Raw genomic sequence first — 20,828 nt, 5'->3', positions numbered from 1 at the left:
AACCTTTCTCCTATTAAGTACTACAGAAATCTGAAGTGTCACCCAAAAGCATTTTAGAGGATGGTTTTGGGTGTATGTCTATTAAATAGAATAAGGAAAAGTTGAGAGCTTTTGTTCCGAAGTCTTTATATAATATTCCAACTATCCAAGAGAATGAACAGCCAGTGTCCCCAAACTGCTGATGGGTGAAGGCAGATGGTGTCTGAGAGAGGACAGAAAAATCTCTTGGAAAGAATGTCATTCATCGGTACAGGTTAACTGTGGTCAGTCAAATTGTATTCATTCAAGGTCAGAGCCACCGTCATTCCAAACAACCCTCCTTTCCCTCACTTATGAGTATGGAAGAGAAATCTAAGGCACAAATATTAAAGTGTTCAAGATACTGATATTTTTCCTCTCAACAGTCAACACTAAACAATAACTGAGATCCCACAGCAAGAGGTTATGAGAGAAACCAAAGAAATCTGGCAGTGTTGAGTATGAAAGTGGCAAAGAAATGATTCTAGAGGCCTTAAAATCTAGAAATTGGACATGTTTGCCCTGTACAACCCCGAAGTACCTGGTTTATATTACATCCGATTGTATATTCCAATAGTTCTACCCACAACTCATTTCTGGGTTTTGTATTTGATAACTGAAACACAGCTAGATGTGGGTGAAGGGGGAAGAGAAAAACATAACACAGGAAGTATTTTTTCATCCTCCAATCATTAAGACACCCCAGGGTAAATAAACCTCAGGTGTCACCTTTAGAGATTGGTTTGACCTGAAAGCCCTAAGAAGAAAACCTTGTTGACGACTCTGAACGACTGGCTCACACTTCACCGGGGACCCACCCATCTCATCAGACCTCCAAGTCCATTCTGTTTAACTTCTAAAGTGGGGATTCCCATTTGAATCCCCATTCTCCCCCTACCACATCCTCTCAAGAAAAAAAAAAAAGATAGGCTGGGTTCCCCCAGCTCAAGGATAAGGTTTCCTCCTACTGCCCTTCCACCGCCGAGTGCGGGACTGAAGTGGCCATCTCCGGTTTGCGGAATCTGCACCGGGCTCCACCGTGGTTCAGACTCGGTTTGCAGCGATCAATGGAGCTATGGAAACAGCAGACCTCGCGCCGGAGCCTGCCGGCCTCCCATCTGGAGCCTCCCGGGCGCTGCTGTAGGAGGGGGCCTGCCCTCGGATCAAAACACTCCCACCCCCGCGCCCGGGGGGCGGTGTCTCCGCGGAAATCTCCAGCCTCCACCTCCCCGGCCGGCGCGCCCCACGGCGGCACGGCTGCCCTCGCGAGGCCCGGGGAAGTGAAATCACACATTCCGGCTCCCAAATAAGGAGCGAGGTTAAATAAACCTCTGAGATCCGACTTCTCCAAACCGACCGACCAACCAGCTCAATGAGTAATGGGCCTTTTGTGCCCGCGGAAAGAAAAGGAGGGAGGAGAGGATGGAGAACCACAACCCCCGAAAATCACTTCCTCGAGACGAGGAGAAATTAGCAGAAGTGGTCCCAAAGGCAACCGTCCCGACTCGGCTGGATCCCGCTCAAACCCCAAAATGGCAGAGTCCCCAGGAGTCCTCTCGTGTCCCGGGCACTCGCGCCCGGAGGTGACCGGAAACTCGGTCTGGGCGGCGTGGTCCACTCGGACCCGACCTCCCCCGCGGGCCCCTCTCCCGCCGGCCCCGGCCACGCACTTGGCACCCTCGGGCGCCCCGGCCGGACAGCCCCGCCGCGGCGGCCACCCCCTGCCCCGGACAGCCGGTCCGAGCAAAGGGTCTGCCGCTACTGAGCGCCAGGGGTCGTCCCCGGGAGCCCCCTCTGCCCCTCCTCCCCTCCCGGGGCCCCAAACCTACTTTTAGGGCAAATTTCTCCTGGGTCCTCTTGTTGAAAATCTGCAAAACTTTCCCGTTGATGCCCAGTCCCAGGACCTGGCTGGTGACCTTGTAGTCGTCGATGATGGCGTTTTTCTTGATCTGCAGGCTCGACTTGACGTGGAACTGGGGGAACTGCTGCGGGGGCTGCGGCGGCGGCTGGGCCGGGGGGTGCGGCTGGGCGGGGGCGGGGGGCTGCGGCGGCGGCGGCGGGTTGGGGAACAGCACCGGCGGGGTCTGGCCCTGGGAGTTGGACAGCATGGTGCCCGGAGACGCGGGAGCAGAGGCGGGAGGGCCCGCGGCCGCCCCCTCCTCCGGCTCCGGACGGGGTCCCCGCCACCCCCCGCCCGGCTGCGAAGTTTGCTCCGGGCTGGAGCCGGCTTCCCCGCCCCGGCTCGGCTCCAGGCTCGGCGGGTCGCGGGGCTCCGTGGGTCCCGCCGTGCGCCGCCGGCGCCCACCGGCCCTGCTCCCTCCCCCCGGGGGCCTGGCGCTCTGGGGAACGCGGGACGGCGGGGGCCCGGCCGGGGGGAAGCGGCCGCGCGACAACGAACCCAGCCCCGGGGCCGGCGGCCGCGTCACAGCCTCGTCTGCGTCCGGGGCCGGTCCTTAAAGGGGAGGGTCGGAGGGCGGGGCTTGGGGAGGCGTGGGTGTGGGGGAGGGGCAGGCCTTAAAGGGGAGGACGCAGGGCGCCGGAGCGCGGAGGGCGGTGGCTGGGGCTGGGGCTGGGGCCTGGGGGACAAGGAGAGCGGACGAAGAAGAAAACCCTGGTTCTTAACTGGGGCCACGCAAAGGGAAGGGAGAGGTGTGTAAAAGTCGCTGTATAATTCAGGTAGAAAATCCATTCTCCAATAACCTGGATCTTGGGGGTGTATTTTGAATGCGAGGCATGACGGGTGAGTGTCCCGCTAGGTGAGACCTCAGCGGTGACCTGGACTTACGCAGGCCATTCATCCCAGGGACAGGTGGAAGGCAGATAAGCATTAAATATCAATATTTTCTTAACTTGAACATGTTCCTCGGAGTTGTGCATTTTTCTCATAAATGTACTGCTTTTCAGTAAAATTTACTATTATGCAATCATGAGCACTGTAGTAAGCATGCCTTTGAACAGTTTTTCATGCAAATAACTGAAAAGCATACAGGGTAGGAAGAGGATGGATTGAGATTCAGGCTGCCTGAATTCCCAGGAGTCTTTGCCACTGACCTGTGACCCTGAATCAGCCTTGCACCTCTCTCTCTCCATGGGAGGAACAGCGATACCTTTTCATAGTGTTGTGGAGAAGATCAGATGAGACAATGTAACAAAAGGGGGAGGGTCTGGGGAGTGGGTTCTGATTTCCACCTGGAAAAATTAGTCCCTGAACAAACAGCCGTAAGAAGTGGGGTTTTTTGAAGAAGCCTAGTTCTTGTCCAGGTTAGCCCTGTGTCTCTTGAGGAAGATACCAGGGATCTAGCTGGACCCATAGCGTAGCCCTGATCAATGAGGGGACTGTGGGGGCCCTGAATATAAACTGCCAGAGCCCTCTGTACTCATTCCGCCCGGGTTTGGAGATGACCATCGAGTACATCCTGCTGACCTCCTCCAGCCTCTGACTGCTAGGGCAGTTGAGAAATAAGACAAAGGAACCAGATAGGTGAGGACAAAACCTCAACTTAATTACTGATAAAGCCAAATTAGAGAATGAGGCTTGACCTATGGCCACAGATGGCCCCTGATAAGTCCCCAGAGAGAAGAGAGCATCCTGAGGAAGAAGCCCTTGGGGTTGGGACCCAGGTGGGTAAGGCATAAGTGCTAGAGCCTCTCCCCTCGTTCACCTTTCTCAGAAGCCATCTGTCCTGCATGGAGGCAGGAATGAGGGAGTGGAGTGAAAGACAGAGCTGGCCCTGACACAAATTTTTTTTTTTAGAGACAGAGTCTTGCTCTGTCAGACTGGAGCGCAGTGGCCCGATCAGCAGCCTCTAGCTCCTGGGCTCGGGCAATCCTCCCACCTCAGCCTCCCCGGTAGCTGGGACTACAAGCACACACCACCATGCTTGGCTAATATTTTAATTTTTTTTAGAGATGGGGTCTTGCTATGTTGCCCAGGCTGGTCTCAAACTCCTGGCCTCAAGCAATCTTCCTGCCTCTGCCTCCCAAAGTGCTGGGATTACAAATGTGAGCCACCGCACCCGGCCCCTCTTTTGAAGCAGGCTTTATTTAGTGCTGTGTACAAGGTGCCATGCTCAGCCCTGCTGTGGGAGATGGTGTTAATCTGCAGGGAAAGAAGACAGACAGGTAGCAGTGGATGGCATCATAAGAATGGCAGACACAAACCTGGGAGTCCAAGGCAGAGGGATTTGCTGTCTGCAGCAACCAGGATATTCTTATTAAGCTAGAGGATAGGTATGATTAGACAGCTACCGGGATTCCCCTGGATATTCAAGAACAAAGACACTACCTAAGGCCACACAGATTGGAAAACACCTTCACCTTACCAGTTCTATAGTATTGCTGTCACCTTCTTGAAGCGCACACAGGAGATGCCCAGAACTGAGAGAGCAATGCAGGGTGAGGAGGGGGGAGGCTCAGGCTCTTCCTCAGATAGAAGGGGGTCCACGGTCTGGGGCCGCTCAGAGGTCTGAGTTGGTCTGTTTCCTTTGCAGAGTGTCACTGGGGGCTTCCTATGGCTTTTCTCCACAAGGCTAGAAGGAGAATAAGCTCCTTCTGCCTTTTCAGCGACAGCAAGACGAAGCGGAAAAATCTAGAGACAAATAAGCTGAATCCAAGTTCATTCTCCAGCTGAGTTACCTTGAGCTGCCTAATCTCTCTCTGTATCTGCAAAATGAGAAAGATAATAAAATCTGCGTTCAGGGCTAACTGAGATTCAAATAAGATGGCATGTATGAGAACTCTTCTTAAAGAATAAACTGTCAATTCCTATGAAATATTAAGTATCGCCATTATTCAGACCTTGCTGTCTTGCTCCTCTGCCCAGTGCCCACTGCCGGGGGATCTAACCCTGATATCGAAGCCGCCTTCCCACCTAGCTAGAGCCCTGGGGAGATGGTGAAGCCCAGTGACGTAGGAGTAACAGGACAACTGAAACTCCCCTGGGGTTTCCTCCTGGACTTACCAGGGCCAAATAGGCCTAGGGGCACACAGGACTCTCAGGGCACCTACACAGTGCATCGCGATTACACAAACTGCACACTCAGCACCCAGAACACACACATGTATATGAAGACAACACATAAGCATGGTGTGTCTGGTCTGTAGCAGATCCAGAGTCTTCCGTTCCATTCTGATACCAACTTTCTATGTCACCTCATGAAAGTCCCTTGCCTCCTCAGTTCCTTCTTTCTCATTTGTAAAATAGTGACAGTAACAACTACCCTCCCTACCCCGTAGGACTATTGTAAGGATAAAATAAAATCTTTTTCCACAGGACACAGAGGCAGTCCAAAGTCCTATTTGTATTAATATAACACCAAGCTCTCAGCCATCTGTAATGAACTACTTAATAAACAGTTTTTATGGGTGTGTAAAGTGCTTCAAAAGTTGAAAGTCTATGCAAATAGAAAGTACTCTCTTAGTCTACTGTTAACATACAAACACATATGCCATGCAATATAGTACACACCAAGACAATTTAAGGACCTCAGTACATAGAATTGGATTAATTATAATCTTCAATTCATGAGACACTGTTATCATTGGATCATTGGTCCATGAGTCTCCAGTTTTGTTTAGTTAGTCAATAATTATTTTTAATAATGCAATAGGCACCTGTGGCCCACTACCCAAAATAAAAATCAGGGCTTTGACAAACATATATATCTAACTAGATGATTCCTACACACACATGCCCTAACCCCTCTATGTCACCTGGCCCAAGACCCCCATGTTCACCTTTCCCTTGTTTTCCTTTTTACATAGTTTTATTTCATGAGGAGATGTTTAAAGGTATCATAAAAGATGAAGCTCAAACTGTCTTGAAAGGGAGGTAAGTCACCAAGGGTAACTTTATCAGGGAGATGAAGTTAAAATAATGGAACACTTCGTCATAGTTTCAAAGTATTCCCCACCTTCTCATCATGGTGATAATGATGATGATGATGATGACTATCAAGGGCTTCCTCTGTGTCCAACGCTGTGCTCATCCCTCCACCTACCTTGTCTCATTTGCATCTCATAAGGATCCGTGGCTGAGATTGCTAGCTGTGTGGGCCAATACCTATTTTCCCTCTCTTTGACAATAAAGAACCCCCAATATTTAGCCAAGCATATGACTGCCTGGAATAAATATTACACTTCCCAATTTTCCAACCTCCATAACAGCTAGTTACATTCATGAGATTGAGTTCTAGCCAATGACTTGTGAATGGAAGTGGTTTAAGGGAAGAGGTAGGTCCTTCTCTTTCTCCTTCTCTTTTCTCCTTCCGGCTGGCTGGAAGAAATACTTAATGGCTGGAGCTTGAGCAGCTATCTTGGATCATGAAGTGGAGGCTACAGGTTGAGGATGACAGAGCAAAAGTATGGAAAGAGCCTGTGTCCTGGTGAGCATTGATCCATCTCATCAGCCCTGACTCACTTACCCTGACTTTTCTATGAGAAATAAATGTTTTTCTTGTTGAAGTGACTTATGTTCTAGATTTTCTATTACAGCCAAACCTTGTCCTAATTATTACACAATCCTATGAGATATGTACTGTTATCTTCAACTATCTATTGTATAAAAGAGAAAACTGAGTCCTAGAGAAATTAAATAACTTTACCAGGGTAGCTCAGCTAGCAAAGGACAGGACACAGGTCTTTCTCACCCAAAGTCCATGCTCATGTCCCCTACTATAAATCCTGAGCAGACATATACCCACATATCCTTCTTGATGTCAAAAATATGATATTTGCCATTTCTGGGCAGGAATTGCCTAAAGAGGTATGGGCGATACTCTCCATTTTCGATCTACTGTAAATTTCCCACAACCCAATTTTCTTTCATCTTGGCCTAATCTGTTACAGAGTATAAGTCTATATTAATTTGCACAACTGGCTTATATTATAGGATACATCATGGCAATTTCTCTTCTCCACACTTTCCCCTCTCTGCCTTCACACCACCAGGAAGAGAAAATTTCCTATATTGCTATGATGCAGCATTATGAATGGATGACAGAGGGTGGAAATCTATGACGATGGATTTCGTGGAAATTTTCAGGTAATATTCTTTTGATGAGACAGGATCAGGCACACAGATAAAGCAGGCTTTGTATCCTCTGCTGATACAGCACACAAAATCTTGCAGAAGGGAGCATGATTCACAGGGGAAGCCTTGTCCACTGAAAACCCACCCTTGGAGAGAAAAATGACTTTAGCCCAGGGAGGGATAATCAGTCTTCATGTTATATGCTAGTATTTCTTTGATAAAAAGAGAAATTTTCCAAAGCAAAAATGATAGATACATATATATGTAAAGCTCATGAGTCATAAAAATTTCTGACCCAAAAAGTGACTTCAAGTGTTGATCAAGGTTGCTCAGAGAGGAAAAAAAACAGAAAACAAAAAACATTGATCTGAATCACCTCTATCATCCCTTTCATTTTACCCCTTGCTGAAGGTGCTAAGGGCTTATTCTCAGAAAAAACAAAAAATTCTACCCAAAGCAGGTGCCATTGGCAATGCCCTAGGTAGGACATCCCAGAGGGGAAGCAATGCTCTGTTCCCTAACCGCAGGGCCCTCGTCTGCTCTCTGTCCTTTCGCGGTCAGCACCATGGCAGGGAGCAGCTGGGCCAGCGGTGAAGACTGGGAATAGAAACAGAAAGATGGAAGTACCCGAAGGGGAAGGGAAACTTCACCTCTGCACATCAACACCATAACATGGTGCCAAGGGACTACACATGGGACTCATGAGGACTCCAGGAAGCCTAACTACAATTCTGCCCCTTAATGTAGGCAAGGTAGGGAAGAGAGGCAAATACCCCATGGTCTTCAAGAGGGCCTAAGGCACTTGTCCCTGTCTTCAAACCTCACCCTCCAGCATAGCCTCTATCTGGAACAGCAGTTGCAACTCAGCAGAGTATACTGCCTGGAGAATAAACTGGGGAAGGAGGAAAGGAAAACGGGACTTGGTCTCCGGGAACCCAAACAGAGTGTGTCAATCAAAAAGATGATTGGTCCTTGCCTCGTGACTTGGTGATGTCTGGATTTTTTCCTCTCACTTAAGTAAATGGAAGTGGGAGGGCAGGAAAGGTAGGGGAGAGGTGTACGACTGTGTGTGGAATGGGTGGAGATTTCCTAAGGCTTTAATGATTGGTAGCCTCATGTGAGAACAAAATTTTGAGGGAGCAGAGTAGGCTGGAATCAAATCCTGGGTTCAAATCCCACCTTCACCACTTACTACTATGCCTACCTGCACTTCCGTGTTTTCCTTATATAACAAAGGAGGAGATTCGCCTCTATCACTGTGAGCTGTTATTATACGCAGGTACTTTCATACTGACCATCTCATGCAATCTTCTCGACAATATTCTATGTAGTATATTTCTGCTATTTTGGCCATTGAAAACACTGTGGCTCAGAAAGTTTAAATAACTAACCAAAGTCATCACACAACCAGAGCAGGGAGAGCTGTTTCCACATGTGTCAGAGCCCATGTTCCTGAATGCTCGTGTAAGTGGTCCAGCTACTGACCCCTGCCAGGCCACCTGGGCCAGCCACCCCCGCCTGTGTGCATGGCTCAGGAGAAGGAAACACAGTCTGCAACTGCGACTTACTCAGAGCTTTCAGAGACTCTCCTTCCCTCAGAGATGGAGAGTTAAAGGCAAAGAAGAGAGTCAGTTGAGCATTAATGAATTCAGCATCCTAGCATTTGTAAACTTTTGAGGAAGTACCTAAATATATGAGATATATATGAAATATACTATATTTTGGTTTGGTTTTGCTCATTCCGTGACACATAGAGGTAGGAGCTATTTTTTCCCCACATTTCTCATGAGCTGTGGAAACAACATTGTACAGATGAAAGGGACATACAGAGATCACCAGATCTGTCCCCTTCCTCCAAAGACGACCTCTACACCATCATATAGTCAGGGAGCTGTGTGACCTTAAAAACTACTCTTACAACTTCTGGTGCACATTCATTAAACCATGAGAAGAAGTTTTTCCTTTTGTGTGACTCGAGTAGTACATGTTGCATGGAAGTCTCTCTTGTTTCTGGAAGCTCATTCATTGATGCTGGGGAGGGGTCTACCCACGGCCCTAAGGCCTCTTCCAGTGGAGCAGTAATGGGTTCAGGGAAAAATCGGGTGTGTGGGAGAGAGGAGTTGGCATGTGCACCAGCCTGAGACCTGTCCCTTCCCTCCCCACCATCAACTTTGCATCTCCTTACATGGCAGCAAACACTGACCAGGCACAGTCAGTGCCAGGTGTTATACTGGGCATGAGAATGCCCAGAGACCTGCGATGCATCTGTCATCTGGTGAAGGTGCCAGACCACTAGTGCTAGCACAGCTCAACTCTAAGTGCCTCCAAACGTTATCGAGAAGTTATATAAAAATACATATAACAAAATTTTCCATTTTAACCATTTTTAAATATACAATTCAGTGGCATTAAGTACATTCGCATTGTACTGTCATTACCACCATCCATCTCCAGGACTCTTTTCATCTTGCAAAACTGAAACTCTGTAACCTGTTAAACAATAGCTCCCCATTCCCTCTTCCCCTAGACCATGGCAGCCTCCATTTGGCTTTCTGTCTCTGTGAATTTGAATACTTAGATACCTCAGATAAGTGGAATCATACAATATCTGTCCTTTTGGGTCTGGCTTATTTCATTAGCACAGTGTTTCCAAGGTTTCTCCATGTTGTAGCATGTATCAGAATTTCCTTCTTTTTTAAGGCTAAATGATACCCCTTTGTATGTATATACCACATTTTGTTTATCCACTCATCCATCAATGAACACTTGAGTTGTTTCCACCTTTTGGCTATTTTAAATAATATTGCTACAAACATGGATGTGCAAATATTTGTTTGAGTCCCTGCTTTCAATTCTTTTGGGTATATACCCGGAAGTGGAATTGCTGGATCATATGGTAATTCCATGTTTAATTTTTTGAGGAACCACCATCCTGTTCCCACAATGGTTGCACAATTGTACATTCTCATCAACAGTGCACAAAGGTTCAAATTTCTCCACATTTTAGCTAACACTTATTTTCTGTTTTTGTTTTAGTAGTAGCCATCCTAGTGGGGGTGTCTTTGGGAGGGTTTAAGCATGGTACTCCAGGGCTCATAAATGGGAGAGGTTTATCCAGGAGGCCCTCACAGAGGAGGCAACATTTAACCTGAGCCTCTAAAGATGGGCAAGACTTCTCCAGGCAGAGGAGGAAAACCACATAGGAGAAAGCGCCTAACTCGAACAAAGGAATGGAGAGAGTCAGAAGATTGCATGGCGTGTTTACGAACAGCAGGTGGCCAGCAGAAGCAGGGGTACAGGGTTTGTGGAGGAGAGTGTCAAGAGGTGAGGCAAGAGGCAAATTTAAGGGCTAGAGATTCCACTCAAGCTTTGGACTTTGGGCAATAGAAGCTATTGGTAATGTATGTGAAAGTAAGAATTTAGAATAAAAAGGAGAGAAAGGTTTTTAAAGAAACAATGTGCGAAAGACTAATACACAATGCCTGTATTGTGCATTATACAATATGGAGGCAGGGTCTAGCATCTATTAACACCTGGGAGGATACCAGGTCCCCGGGGTGCTGGCACTGGCCCCTTCCCTCCCTGTTTGCTCCCAAGTACAAAGGCAACCAAGCAGCACAAATGGCCTGCCCTGTTGACCTCCACCAGTGGGAGGGGCTCCTGCTATCCATTAGATGGGAGAGTCATGGCCTTCAGGCCCGGACAGAACTGCAGGCCCACCCTCCTCCCTCCTGAACCATTGCACTCAGCATCGCTTCTCCTTCTAGTGCAAGATTCTGAGTCATTCAGACACTCAGAAAATCACAAACCCAAGCAGCCACCTGCCTTTGACAGTCCCTTCAAACCCTGCAGTCCAGGCATCCCCAGTAGTGGAGTTGTCTCACTGTCCCTTCTGCCATGAGAATGGATCAAGGAACTCGCTTCTGTATTTTATATCTAAGAGAGTTACAAAATCACAGAATTCCTTTTTTCCTTCTCTTGTTGAATCTTTTTAATACATTCACATGGTACTAAATACAAAAGCCCTAGAGGGCCTATAGTAACATGTCTCCCTCCCATCCTAACCCCTCACCCACCCAGTCCTCCGCCCATTCTTGTGTGTCCTCCCGGACGTATTTCAGCCAGTCTAGGCTTCCACTTAGGAGCTAGCAAGGACCGTGTTTGGCCTAAATCCCAGGAGATCTGATCCTACACTCGAAAGTCACGTTGTTAAGAGGGAAGTCCTGGACCAGGCCACGCATCTCAAAGTCGGACAGCTTCTATGGCCTGGGGGCTGGTGCCAAACGTCAGTGCAGCCTTCACTCCTGGCTTCCCAGGATCAAGGCATCCTCACAGGAGTGTAAGGCTTCTCCTGGCATCAGTGCGGGACGTGTACAGTTCCCCCTCATGGAGAGACAGCGATCGGGGGATGACAGCCAAGGGTGAAAAATTGGCCCATGCATAGGGAAGAGGGTGGGACAAATCCTGAAAAGGACAGAAGAGGGAGGACGCTAGTCTGGCTGGGTGTCGGGGGCTGCCTGGCTGTCTACTTGTGTCTGCAGAGCCAACTGGTGCCAAGGTGCCCACAGCCCAGGCCAAGAAGGACTGGAAGTGTAGCAAAGAGGGACACGTGGGCAGCCTCTCCCCTGGGCCTTCCCCAGGCAGGTCAGGGCCAGCAGAAGTGTTTCTTCACATCTTGGTGTAATCACGGCTGCCCGCGTCACTTCCCAGGAATCTGGCTCTTGTTTACCATGAAGAAGTGTGGTTACCACAGAGCCTGGTGGCCCTCCTCCAGCCTCCCCGAGAGCCCGAGGAAGAGCCCAGGGCCTGGGAAGGGGAGCCTGGCCAAGGGGGAGTTGGTGTCGGGGGACCAGCAGGCTTCCTGGGGCATCACCCCTTCCAGGCCTCTCGCACCAAGACAAGGCATGGAAGGGCCTGGCGGGATTCTGGTGGCCTTCCTTGGCCGAGACACCTGGGGGCTATCTTCCTTCAGAGTTGGGGACAGAAGTAGCCAATGAAGGAGAGAATGGACAGGGAACAGGGCCCAGGAACCAGGAAGGATTGGGTTCAACGTGACACCACCGATTAGGTGCTCTCCTCTGGGTTAAGAAATACCAGAAACCTGGGGAGGGAGTGAACCCTCAGATTTATGTGGACGGAATGGAGCATGGTAGACCGCACACAAAGACAAATTTAAATGGTTGCAATGATAGCTTCCATTTCCTGAGCACTTATTATGCTCCTGAAATGACTGTGAGCGATCCTGTGTGTGGACTCAATCGACGACCCAGAACAGCCCTATGAGACAGGCATTACTAATGCCCTTCCAGGGGCCTGGATGAGGAAACTAAGGCCCAGTGAATGTGACATAAAGGTCTGCAGTGGGGGTCTGAATGCAGGAAGCCAGGACCCCGCACCTGCCTCCTTAGCCGCCACGTTCTCCTGAGCAGGGGGAAGATATACAGCTGCTAGGATTGGGGGCATGAAGCTCCAGACTGGAGTTTTTCTTCCTCAGTCAGTTACTCTGCTGTGACCCTCAGCCACATCCCAAGCCCTGGATGGGCTTCTCTGGACCCCAATGCTAAGCTCAGAAAAAGTCATAGTGACATAACACAGTAATGTTTTTCCCAAACCAAAATTCCAATCATTATTAATTTGGCTCCAGATCTTGGTGTGAATGCTGTAAAAAAGGTGTGGGCCCTGGGGCCCGTGAGCCCAATAACCCATACGGCTGCAATGTTCTCTCATTCTCTCTTTGCTACCCCTCCTCGATGCCTTTTTTCTCCCCTGCTCCCTTTGCCTTATTTTTTTTTTCAGAGTATTGTCCAAAGGAGGAGGTATTTCTGAGACACCAGCTTGGTTCATTTACTCCCCACCTAACAGTCCGCTCTTTTCTCCCTGGGAAGTTGAGCTAACAAGGCAGCATGAAAACCAGGTCATTTTCACTGCTTGTCAGTGTTTCCAGAGGCTGGTGGTGCTGCAAATGGAAATGTCAACGTGGGATAATTACATTGGCCCTGATGCCCTGTGTGCTGACGACCATTTACCCATAATCAATTCCCGAAAAAGACAAAGGCCGTGAATAATCAACCAAGCAGATGCAGCGGCAGGCAGCTAGGCAGGAGAGAAAACACAGCCCCCCGCAGGGAACGTGTCCGCTGTGGGGACAGAACCAGCTATCAGAAAAGGCACAGGGCTCAGACCTGGCCTGGGCAGATAAGGTGTGTGTGGCAGGAACCAATTAATCACTGGCCTTCTCCTGTGACACTCGGAGAGAGGAGAGAGCCGTGGGAAGCCTCTCTAGGAAATGAGGAAGGAAGTAGCAAGGAAGGACCCTGAGGGTATCACATGATGGGGGATGCACGGGCATTAGAATAGACTGAACGATCGCTTCGAGTTCTCGAAACTACTCATTCAAAGATGCAAACTGCTCTTGTGACACTCGCCCCACCGGAGGCTGTTCGAGCCTGCGGCGTGGCGGGGCTACAATTTTCTCTGGCCGGCTTCTCCTTTGCCTTTGGGTCCAGCAGAGGAGACAGGGCCAAGTATTTATCACTGAGCATTTTAGTCAGTTTCACTTCCTGTTTCTCATGCTGAAAGCATCATCATCATCATAATGATAATAATAATTTTGCAGCCGGGCCTCTACCTTCTATTTATCTAGGGCCTCCCAGAAGTGTGTGTGTATACATGGGAGGGGGGCGGACAGCGTATCTACTCTATCAGTCAACAGCTGAGGGTGGAGGCGGAGGTGAGGGTGGTGGGGGAGAGGAATTAGCAATGGAAATTATTAAGCTCATTTTTTTCAAGAGGAGGAATCTAAATGGGTTGGTGGTTCTCCAAATGACTCTTCTCACTATAGAGATATTTGTAAATCCCATCTCCCAAGGTCCTCCAAAAAAATCCTTCCCAAAATCTTTTCATCCTTCAATCTGTCCCCAGTCAAGGTAATCTTTGTGATCTGAAGCCCAGAGAGTTCAAGCTAACTTCCCAGAGCCACACAGCAGGAGGGAAGATAGGACCAGATGAGGCTTCTTCTGTATCTATCAAGAGCTGTAACCAAGAAGGGAATTTCCAACTTTATGGGGAATTTACAAAGTTGTTAGAAAAAAACCACAACTATTTCTGCTAAGGAAAAAAAAAACAACGTAGTTCCTGCAAACTTGAAACCCTAGGACAATGAGAGAGAGCTGCCTGTCACTAAGAATATGCTGGGAACATGGAAGAATGAGGATGGAGGTAGGAGGGGTAGCTTCCAGACTTTGGTCAGGACGACAGGTTCATGAAGTAGAGGTATTGGGCCAGTATTTTAATTTTTTACTGCCAGTAAAGGGCCCTATTCTGAGGACAAAGGTTGAGCACTTCACAGGCTCAGGGAAATGAGATGGGAGTGGAGGGAAGGGGGGTGTGTGGGGAGGGAGCTATTATCTTGATGACAATGGTGACACAGTCTTCCTTTAGATCCTGCCCTCCCCTTGGGGATCTGAGAAAGGGAGAGAGGGAGGAAGCAGGTGGTTTCAGAGTCCTTTCTATATAAACGAAAAAGGCAGGTAAAGAAAGAAAGAAAGAAAAAAAAAACCATCAGAGAGAGCCTCTAATTAATTGAGTTAAAATTTAAAAGGAAAAAAATAAACTCAGACACAAAGACAGAGACATACCACACAGACACACCCTGAAGCATTATCTAGTTACTAAGGATAAAGAGAGGATGTGATATCACACATTTATTTATTGTGATAATTATTGTTGTCGGGTCTTTTTTGTCCCCCAAAGGACAATCAGAACCCTGGGGCTGGATGGGGAGGGACAGGTCAGAAACGTGAAAATGAGAAAAGTCCACTGTGACCCTGTGAATAATCAACCTCAGGCTGTCAGGTGTTGAGCCAGTGCAGGGAGGGAGCAGTATGGGTACCAAACACTGAGCATTCCCTGCGTGTCAGACACTGTTCTAAAAGTGTTTTCCATGTATTTATTCATTCAACACTCACAACAACCCTGTGGAATATAGGCTATGACTGTTAAGACATTATCATTCATATTCATTTCCACCCTGACTGTCTCAGCATCCCTGAGCCTGTAGAAGGACAAGATTCTTTAGTCCCTTCCTTCTTCTGTGCACCCGTTACCTAATTGGCAGGACCCAGCACAAAATGAAAATACAGAGTGCCTTGTCCAGAAATGATTAGGAATTTCAAGAGAGGGACAGCAGAGCATTAAACCAAGCACGGGGGCTTTTTAAGCGCAGGTCCCTGGGCAATTGCATGGGTCTCCCGTGAAGCTGACCCTGCATGGAACCTCCCTGAATCTTCACACAGAACAATTGTGCTGCTGTCTATTATGCTACCCTGGTGTGTGCCCAACTCCTGAACGAGGAAAGAAAGAGAAAAACAAATCCTACCCCAAATACATTGGCCGGATGTGTATGGCTTTGTTGAAGAAGAGATTCCACAGCCAAACGAAAATTTGAGAAGCATGATCTAGACGATTTTTAAAGATTTCTCCCATTGCTATATTAGATTTGTCCTTGTATCGATGCCTCTCCTCTCAGCCCACTCTACCTGGCTGGCAGTTCTTGCTGACTCTGTCTCAGCAAGGCCTCCTGTATCCTGTCCTCTTTTCCATCTCCCCTGCCACTGCCCTAGTTTTCTCTCTTGCCTAGAATATTCCACTAGCTGGCTAACTAGATTCTTTGCTTTCAACCCCCTGCTGTTCCAATCCATCCTTCATGCTGCTTGTTACACCCGGGCTTTTATTCATTTCCTTTAGGACTTTTTCTCTCCTGGGTTGTCAGTTTCTCTAGGGCCAGTTCTCCATTCCCCGTCACCTGTGCATGCATCAGCAGCCCTCTGTGCTTGCTGGGTACTCATGCGATGTCTCCCCTGCAAATATTAAACACCTCTCCCTTTCCACCAGGCCCACCTTCTGGACAGCAGCTCAGCCTTTTGAACTCTCCGTCCAGAGAGCATTACTCCTCTGTCTAAATTCTAGGCGAAAACTGACATCCAAAGTCCTATCTTATACTACAATCAAAATTTGCCTAATTGGAAAGATCAGGAAGACTTGCTTCCCAATGGATCACTGAGGGATGGCAATATGATGGGAAGGTGTGGAGAGGACTAATGGGTTTTTCTTGCTTGGAAGGCTTATTGGACTTGGCTTCCACCAGAAAAGCAGAGAGACCTGACTTCTCTAATCTTCACTACCCCTCGCAAAGTAATTGGTTTGCTTAAACAATCAAGATTGTTTTAAAGAGTGACGGCCTTGACTTTAGGGAGGAAACCACAATCAAAGATGGTTTAACCTCAATATTTCAAAAAGTCTTACTGGTTCCCTGATCTCCTTTTAAAATCAACCTAAATTACCTCAGATCTAGAATGTGACAACCTCTCCATATCAGTTAGGATGCATGTAGCTGAAAAGGCAACTAGCAGTGGCTTAAACAATAAGGAAGCTAATAGTTTTTTAATAAGACTAAAGGGAGGCAATCTCAGGTTGTTCCACAGCTGGACAAAGTCCTCGAGTACCATGAGGGACCCAGGTCTCCCCGTCTTTCTGCTTTGCCAACCTCGGCAGCAGGGACCTCACCCTGCAGCTCAGCTCAGCGCTTCATAATTGCAAAGAGGCTGCAGCAGCTCTAAGCTTCACATCCTTACAAGACACTATTCAACAGTGCAAGGAAAGAGTCAGGGGTGAAATAAAAAAATAAAAATAAAATCCTGAAGCTTTTTTTGTCGCCTCCTGTAAACTATCTTATTTATCAAGGGGAGAAATATTTTCAAAAGAACATCCATCAGCTTCCCTTTATGTCTCATTGGCCAGAAATGGGTCACATGACCACTCCTAAACCAATCACTGCAGGAAGGGACGGAACTCCCATCACTCAGTCCCGAGTTGGGGAGGAGCCTACTGTCCCCCAGCACTTTGCTGCCCACCTGCTGGGTCAAATGCCGGCTCTGCCACAAGGAGGGCAAAGGGGGACGGATTTTGGGTAGGTAACAACAGCATTTGCATCACACCCATTCAACTGGCTCTTTCCCCGGAGCCTGCAACGTTTCACTCTCTCTTGCCCTCAGTCCTGCCTCTGTCTGACACCTCTCCGGTTTCTCTGCATCCCTGCCCAGCAAACTCCCTGCAGGAGCCATAGAACTGTACTTCCTGTGTCAGCCTGATCACTCAGCTTTTCTGAAGTCTGGCTTTTGTCTCTGCCACTCCTCTGATCTCCTTCTTATCTTAGCTCACTCTCTCAGTTTAGATCTCTCTGCTGGATCTCACACTTTGCACCAACCCTTCTTCCTCAAAACTCTGTGCTGGGCCTATTTTTAACCCAGGACCCCTGGACTCTCAAGACCTCCCACTCTGAAATCTACTTCTATATCCCCGCCAATTTCTTATCAGTTTCCTTCGATGGCTCTTCTCTCCTGCCTGCCTCTAAAATGTCAAGGCTCACTCTGGGAGGCTGAGGCTGGAGGATCGCTTGAGGTCAGGAGTTCAAGACCAGCCTGGGAAACATAGTGAGTCTCTACAAAAAATAAAAAATGAATAAAAAATAAATCTGTCATCAGATTTTCAGATTTCATAAGCCCACATTGCCCCAGGCATCTTGAATATTTATAGCACCCAATGAATATTTATTGGTTTGAAATTGAAATGTATTACTTTCTATTGGGTTTTAACTTTTCCAACTACTTCACATGGTAAACAGAGTCGTACATCCAATAGGGCATAGATCTTAACTAGATCACTTGATTTCTAAAAATTATGTACTCCGTGCTGCTATCTTAGGATTTAGAGGTGAGAACAAATGTGCCAAGTAATCAGAAGGGGTGGATGAAAGAGGCATTGTGAGTGATTGATAGGTCCTGGCTGCTATTAAAACCTGGGTGCCCATGATAAACACTATATCCTCTGTCCCAGGGGAATGTAGCCAAGTTCCTGGACTTGGAAACAGTAAAAGACACAGTAGTTTCAGTTTAGAGGATGGGAGGAGTGGCCTGGGCCGGCTATTATGTACTAGGGCGCTGGCAGAGGGGAGGGTTTGGGGTAGAGGTGAGAGAGAAATAAAACACATAACACGGATGAACAAATCACAACTCCACCCAATAAAATAGAAATTGAGGAGGCTCAATGTCAGATAAAGGCAAAGAAAGTAACATTTCCTTTTCATGTTTTAACAGCATTAGAGTCCCAGCTTGAAAGGGCTGAGGTTAGAGCTCAGACAATGGGGAGGATTCTCTTTCTTAGAAACTGACCAAAAATGAGCCAATAGGAAATGGAACTGGAGTTGAAAACAGAAAGTCATCCCTGGGGATGCGACTGTAAGATTCTCTAGTAGGTGGAAGGGGGAGAGAACTAACATCATTGAGCTTCTGCTACTCCAAGGGGAAGTATTTCATATACTTTGCTCATTCAAACTGCACATCATAAGGTAAGAATTATTATTCCAGTTTTGTGGCTTAACAATAACAAAAAACAAGCCACATACTTAGTGAAGGACAGGGCCAACACTTGAACCCACATCTTTCTGACCCCAAAGCGCAAGCCCTTGTCATCTCCCTGTGACCGTGAGCAGCCATAAAGTCTCCTTTCCCAGGGATAGTGATCTATTTGTTCAGGTTCATTCATTCATTAGACAAATCTTTACTGAGTGCCCATTATATGTCAGGCACAGAGATAGGCTATGGGTTGACTCTGGTTCTGCTTTGGGGAGTGGTGTTAAGGAACCCCTGGAAGTTGCTCTGGCTACAGAATTCAGTGACTATAGGAAACCAAGGCAGCCATGATCAGTCCCTGATGAATCCCCTGGGAAGGGGCCAGAGCCCAGTGGCCACTACTCTTCTGGCCAGTCTAGGGAGAGCAGGACCTCTTAGTACCACTAAGAGATGCAAGGATCAAAGATGGACTCCAGCAGTCTCTTACGGGGTCCTGTATTATTACAAATAGGTCCAGTACAGAGTTTCTGTCAGGGCTGATCAGAAAGTTCTAGACATGGATAGTGACGATAGTTGCATGACATTGTGAATGTACTTAATGCCACTGAATTATACACTTAAAAATGGTTTAAGTGGTAAATTTCATGTTGTATATATTTTACCATAGTAAAATAATTTTTGAGGTACACTTAGAAAAATTAATTCTTGAAAACAGGTTTTAAACACACTGCACAGCATTGGTCCCATATGTACACCTCTCCAAAAAATTGACCATTCAGACCATTCAGCTCATTTTTATTTTTAAGCTATTAGTACAAAAAGAAAAGAAAAGAAACTACAGGAAAAGCTCCACAAATTTGCCTGTGGAAAGACAGTCACAATCAACCATCTCCCTAAAAGAGAACAAGAATTTGTTCTTCTGGCTTATGTCTCGCCCATCGAACCCAACATCTGATAGATAAAGAGTCACAGTGCACATAAAAAAATGTCCAGTGGGTGTGGTGGCTCATGCTTGTAATCCCAACACTTTGGGGGGGTCAAGGCAAAAGGATCTCTTGAAGCCAGCAGTTAGAGACCAGCCTGGGCAACATAGCAAGATCCCATCTCTACAAAACATAAAACCAATTAGCCAGGCATGGTGGTGCATACGTGTAGTCTCAGCTACTTGCGAGACTGAGGCAGGAGGATTGCTTGAGCCTAGGAGTTCAAGCTTGCAGTGAGCTATTATGGTGCCACTGCAGTCCAGCCTGGGTGACAGAGCAAGTCCTTGTCTCTTAAAAAAAAAAAAGAAAGAAAGAAAGAAATGTGCAGCAAGATGCCTAAAAATAAATGTAAATAATAAAGACTGTTAAGTGGCAACAACAACAAATAGGCCCAGGACTCCTCCCTGTGTCTTTCCAGCCTGAGTGCCATAATCACCAGGTCACCCTGTCCTCCCCTGGCTGTCAGCCCGGGCAGATGGAGAAGGTGACTTCCTGACCGGGATGGAAGAAGGAGCCTGGCAGCCATGAGGAGCTGAGCCCCACGGGTGTCTCGGGACCAGGCATGAGTGACAGTGGACGACCACCCCAGCCAGCAAGGGGACTAACTGGATCCCAGGACCGGGAAGCACCCCCTTCCTCTGCCTGCGGTGGGTGGCTCACATTCGCTCTCACAGCCTCCCTGGGAGCCAGGCGGCGCCTCTAGCATCATCCCCACATTACGGATATGGAAACAGCTAGGCTTGAATAAAGATACTCAAACTCATATTCAGGACACGGTCCAAGTGCTTTTTCCATCATAACGCGTTGATCCATAAAATTGAAAGCCTCTGGCTAGGGACCATAACCGCAATCAGCAGAAAGAGGAGGAAGCTAAAAACAGAAGGAATCCACCCAGAACTCACGCTGCAGGCTCACAGTCATCTCTTTTTTCGAGTCTTGGGGGAGAAACTGCAGAGACCAAGAGAGGGGCGGAATAAGCGGTCTCCGCGTACCTTTATCCCTGCCTTTGCCACCAGGGGGCGCAGTTGCTCCACACCGGTGGTCTTTCTCGGTGCTAAGAAGGCGCTTGCTAAGGGTGAGAGACCCTGAAGGCTCTAAGGGTTTTTCTCTCTCCCCTGCCCAAGTGCTGCCTGCATTTACTTAGCGCACGTCACCCTGTTTTAGATCAGGAAGGCTCTGCAGAGATCATCCGGTCCCAGGCAGCTGGCAGTTGCTCCACTCTCAAAGAGCTCCAGAAATAGACTCCAGCACCTCACTTGGCTGCTGTCACTAGGCTCTTGGTGCGGCTGCTGGCCGTCACAGCCCCCGAGACAGGGCCAGACTAGGGCAGGTGAGCCCCCAGGAAAACCCGTATCAGCCCCTGCGGAGGAAGCAGGGTTCCTCCTTCTG

General features: G+C 48.0%; 1 protein-coding gene across 1 annotated transcript in view; it reads right to left on the bottom strand.

Moving 5' to 3' along the window:
- Positions 1–2,436, bottom strand: part of MAPKAPK2 (MAPK activated protein kinase 2) — a 41,066-nt gene extending 38,630 nt beyond the window's left edge. Inside the window, exon 1 of the mRNA XM_045536597.1 lies at positions 1,848–2,436. Within this exon, the coding sequence (XP_045392553.1) occupies positions 1,848–2,126 (279 nt within the window). The 5' untranslated portion in view covers positions 2,127–2,436. The remainder of the gene's footprint in view (positions 1–1,847) is intronic.
- Positions 2,437–20,828: the final 18,392 nt, after the last annotated feature.

The sequence above is a fragment of the Lemur catta genome, chromosome 23 (genome assembly GCF_020740605.2).
Source record: "Lemur catta isolate mLemCat1 chromosome 23, mLemCat1.pri, whole genome shotgun sequence".
In the NCBI taxonomy this organism is placed as follows: Eukaryota; Metazoa; Chordata; class Mammalia; order Primates; family Lemuridae; genus Lemur; species Lemur catta.
This window is presented reverse-complemented; position numbering and strand designations above follow the sequence as displayed.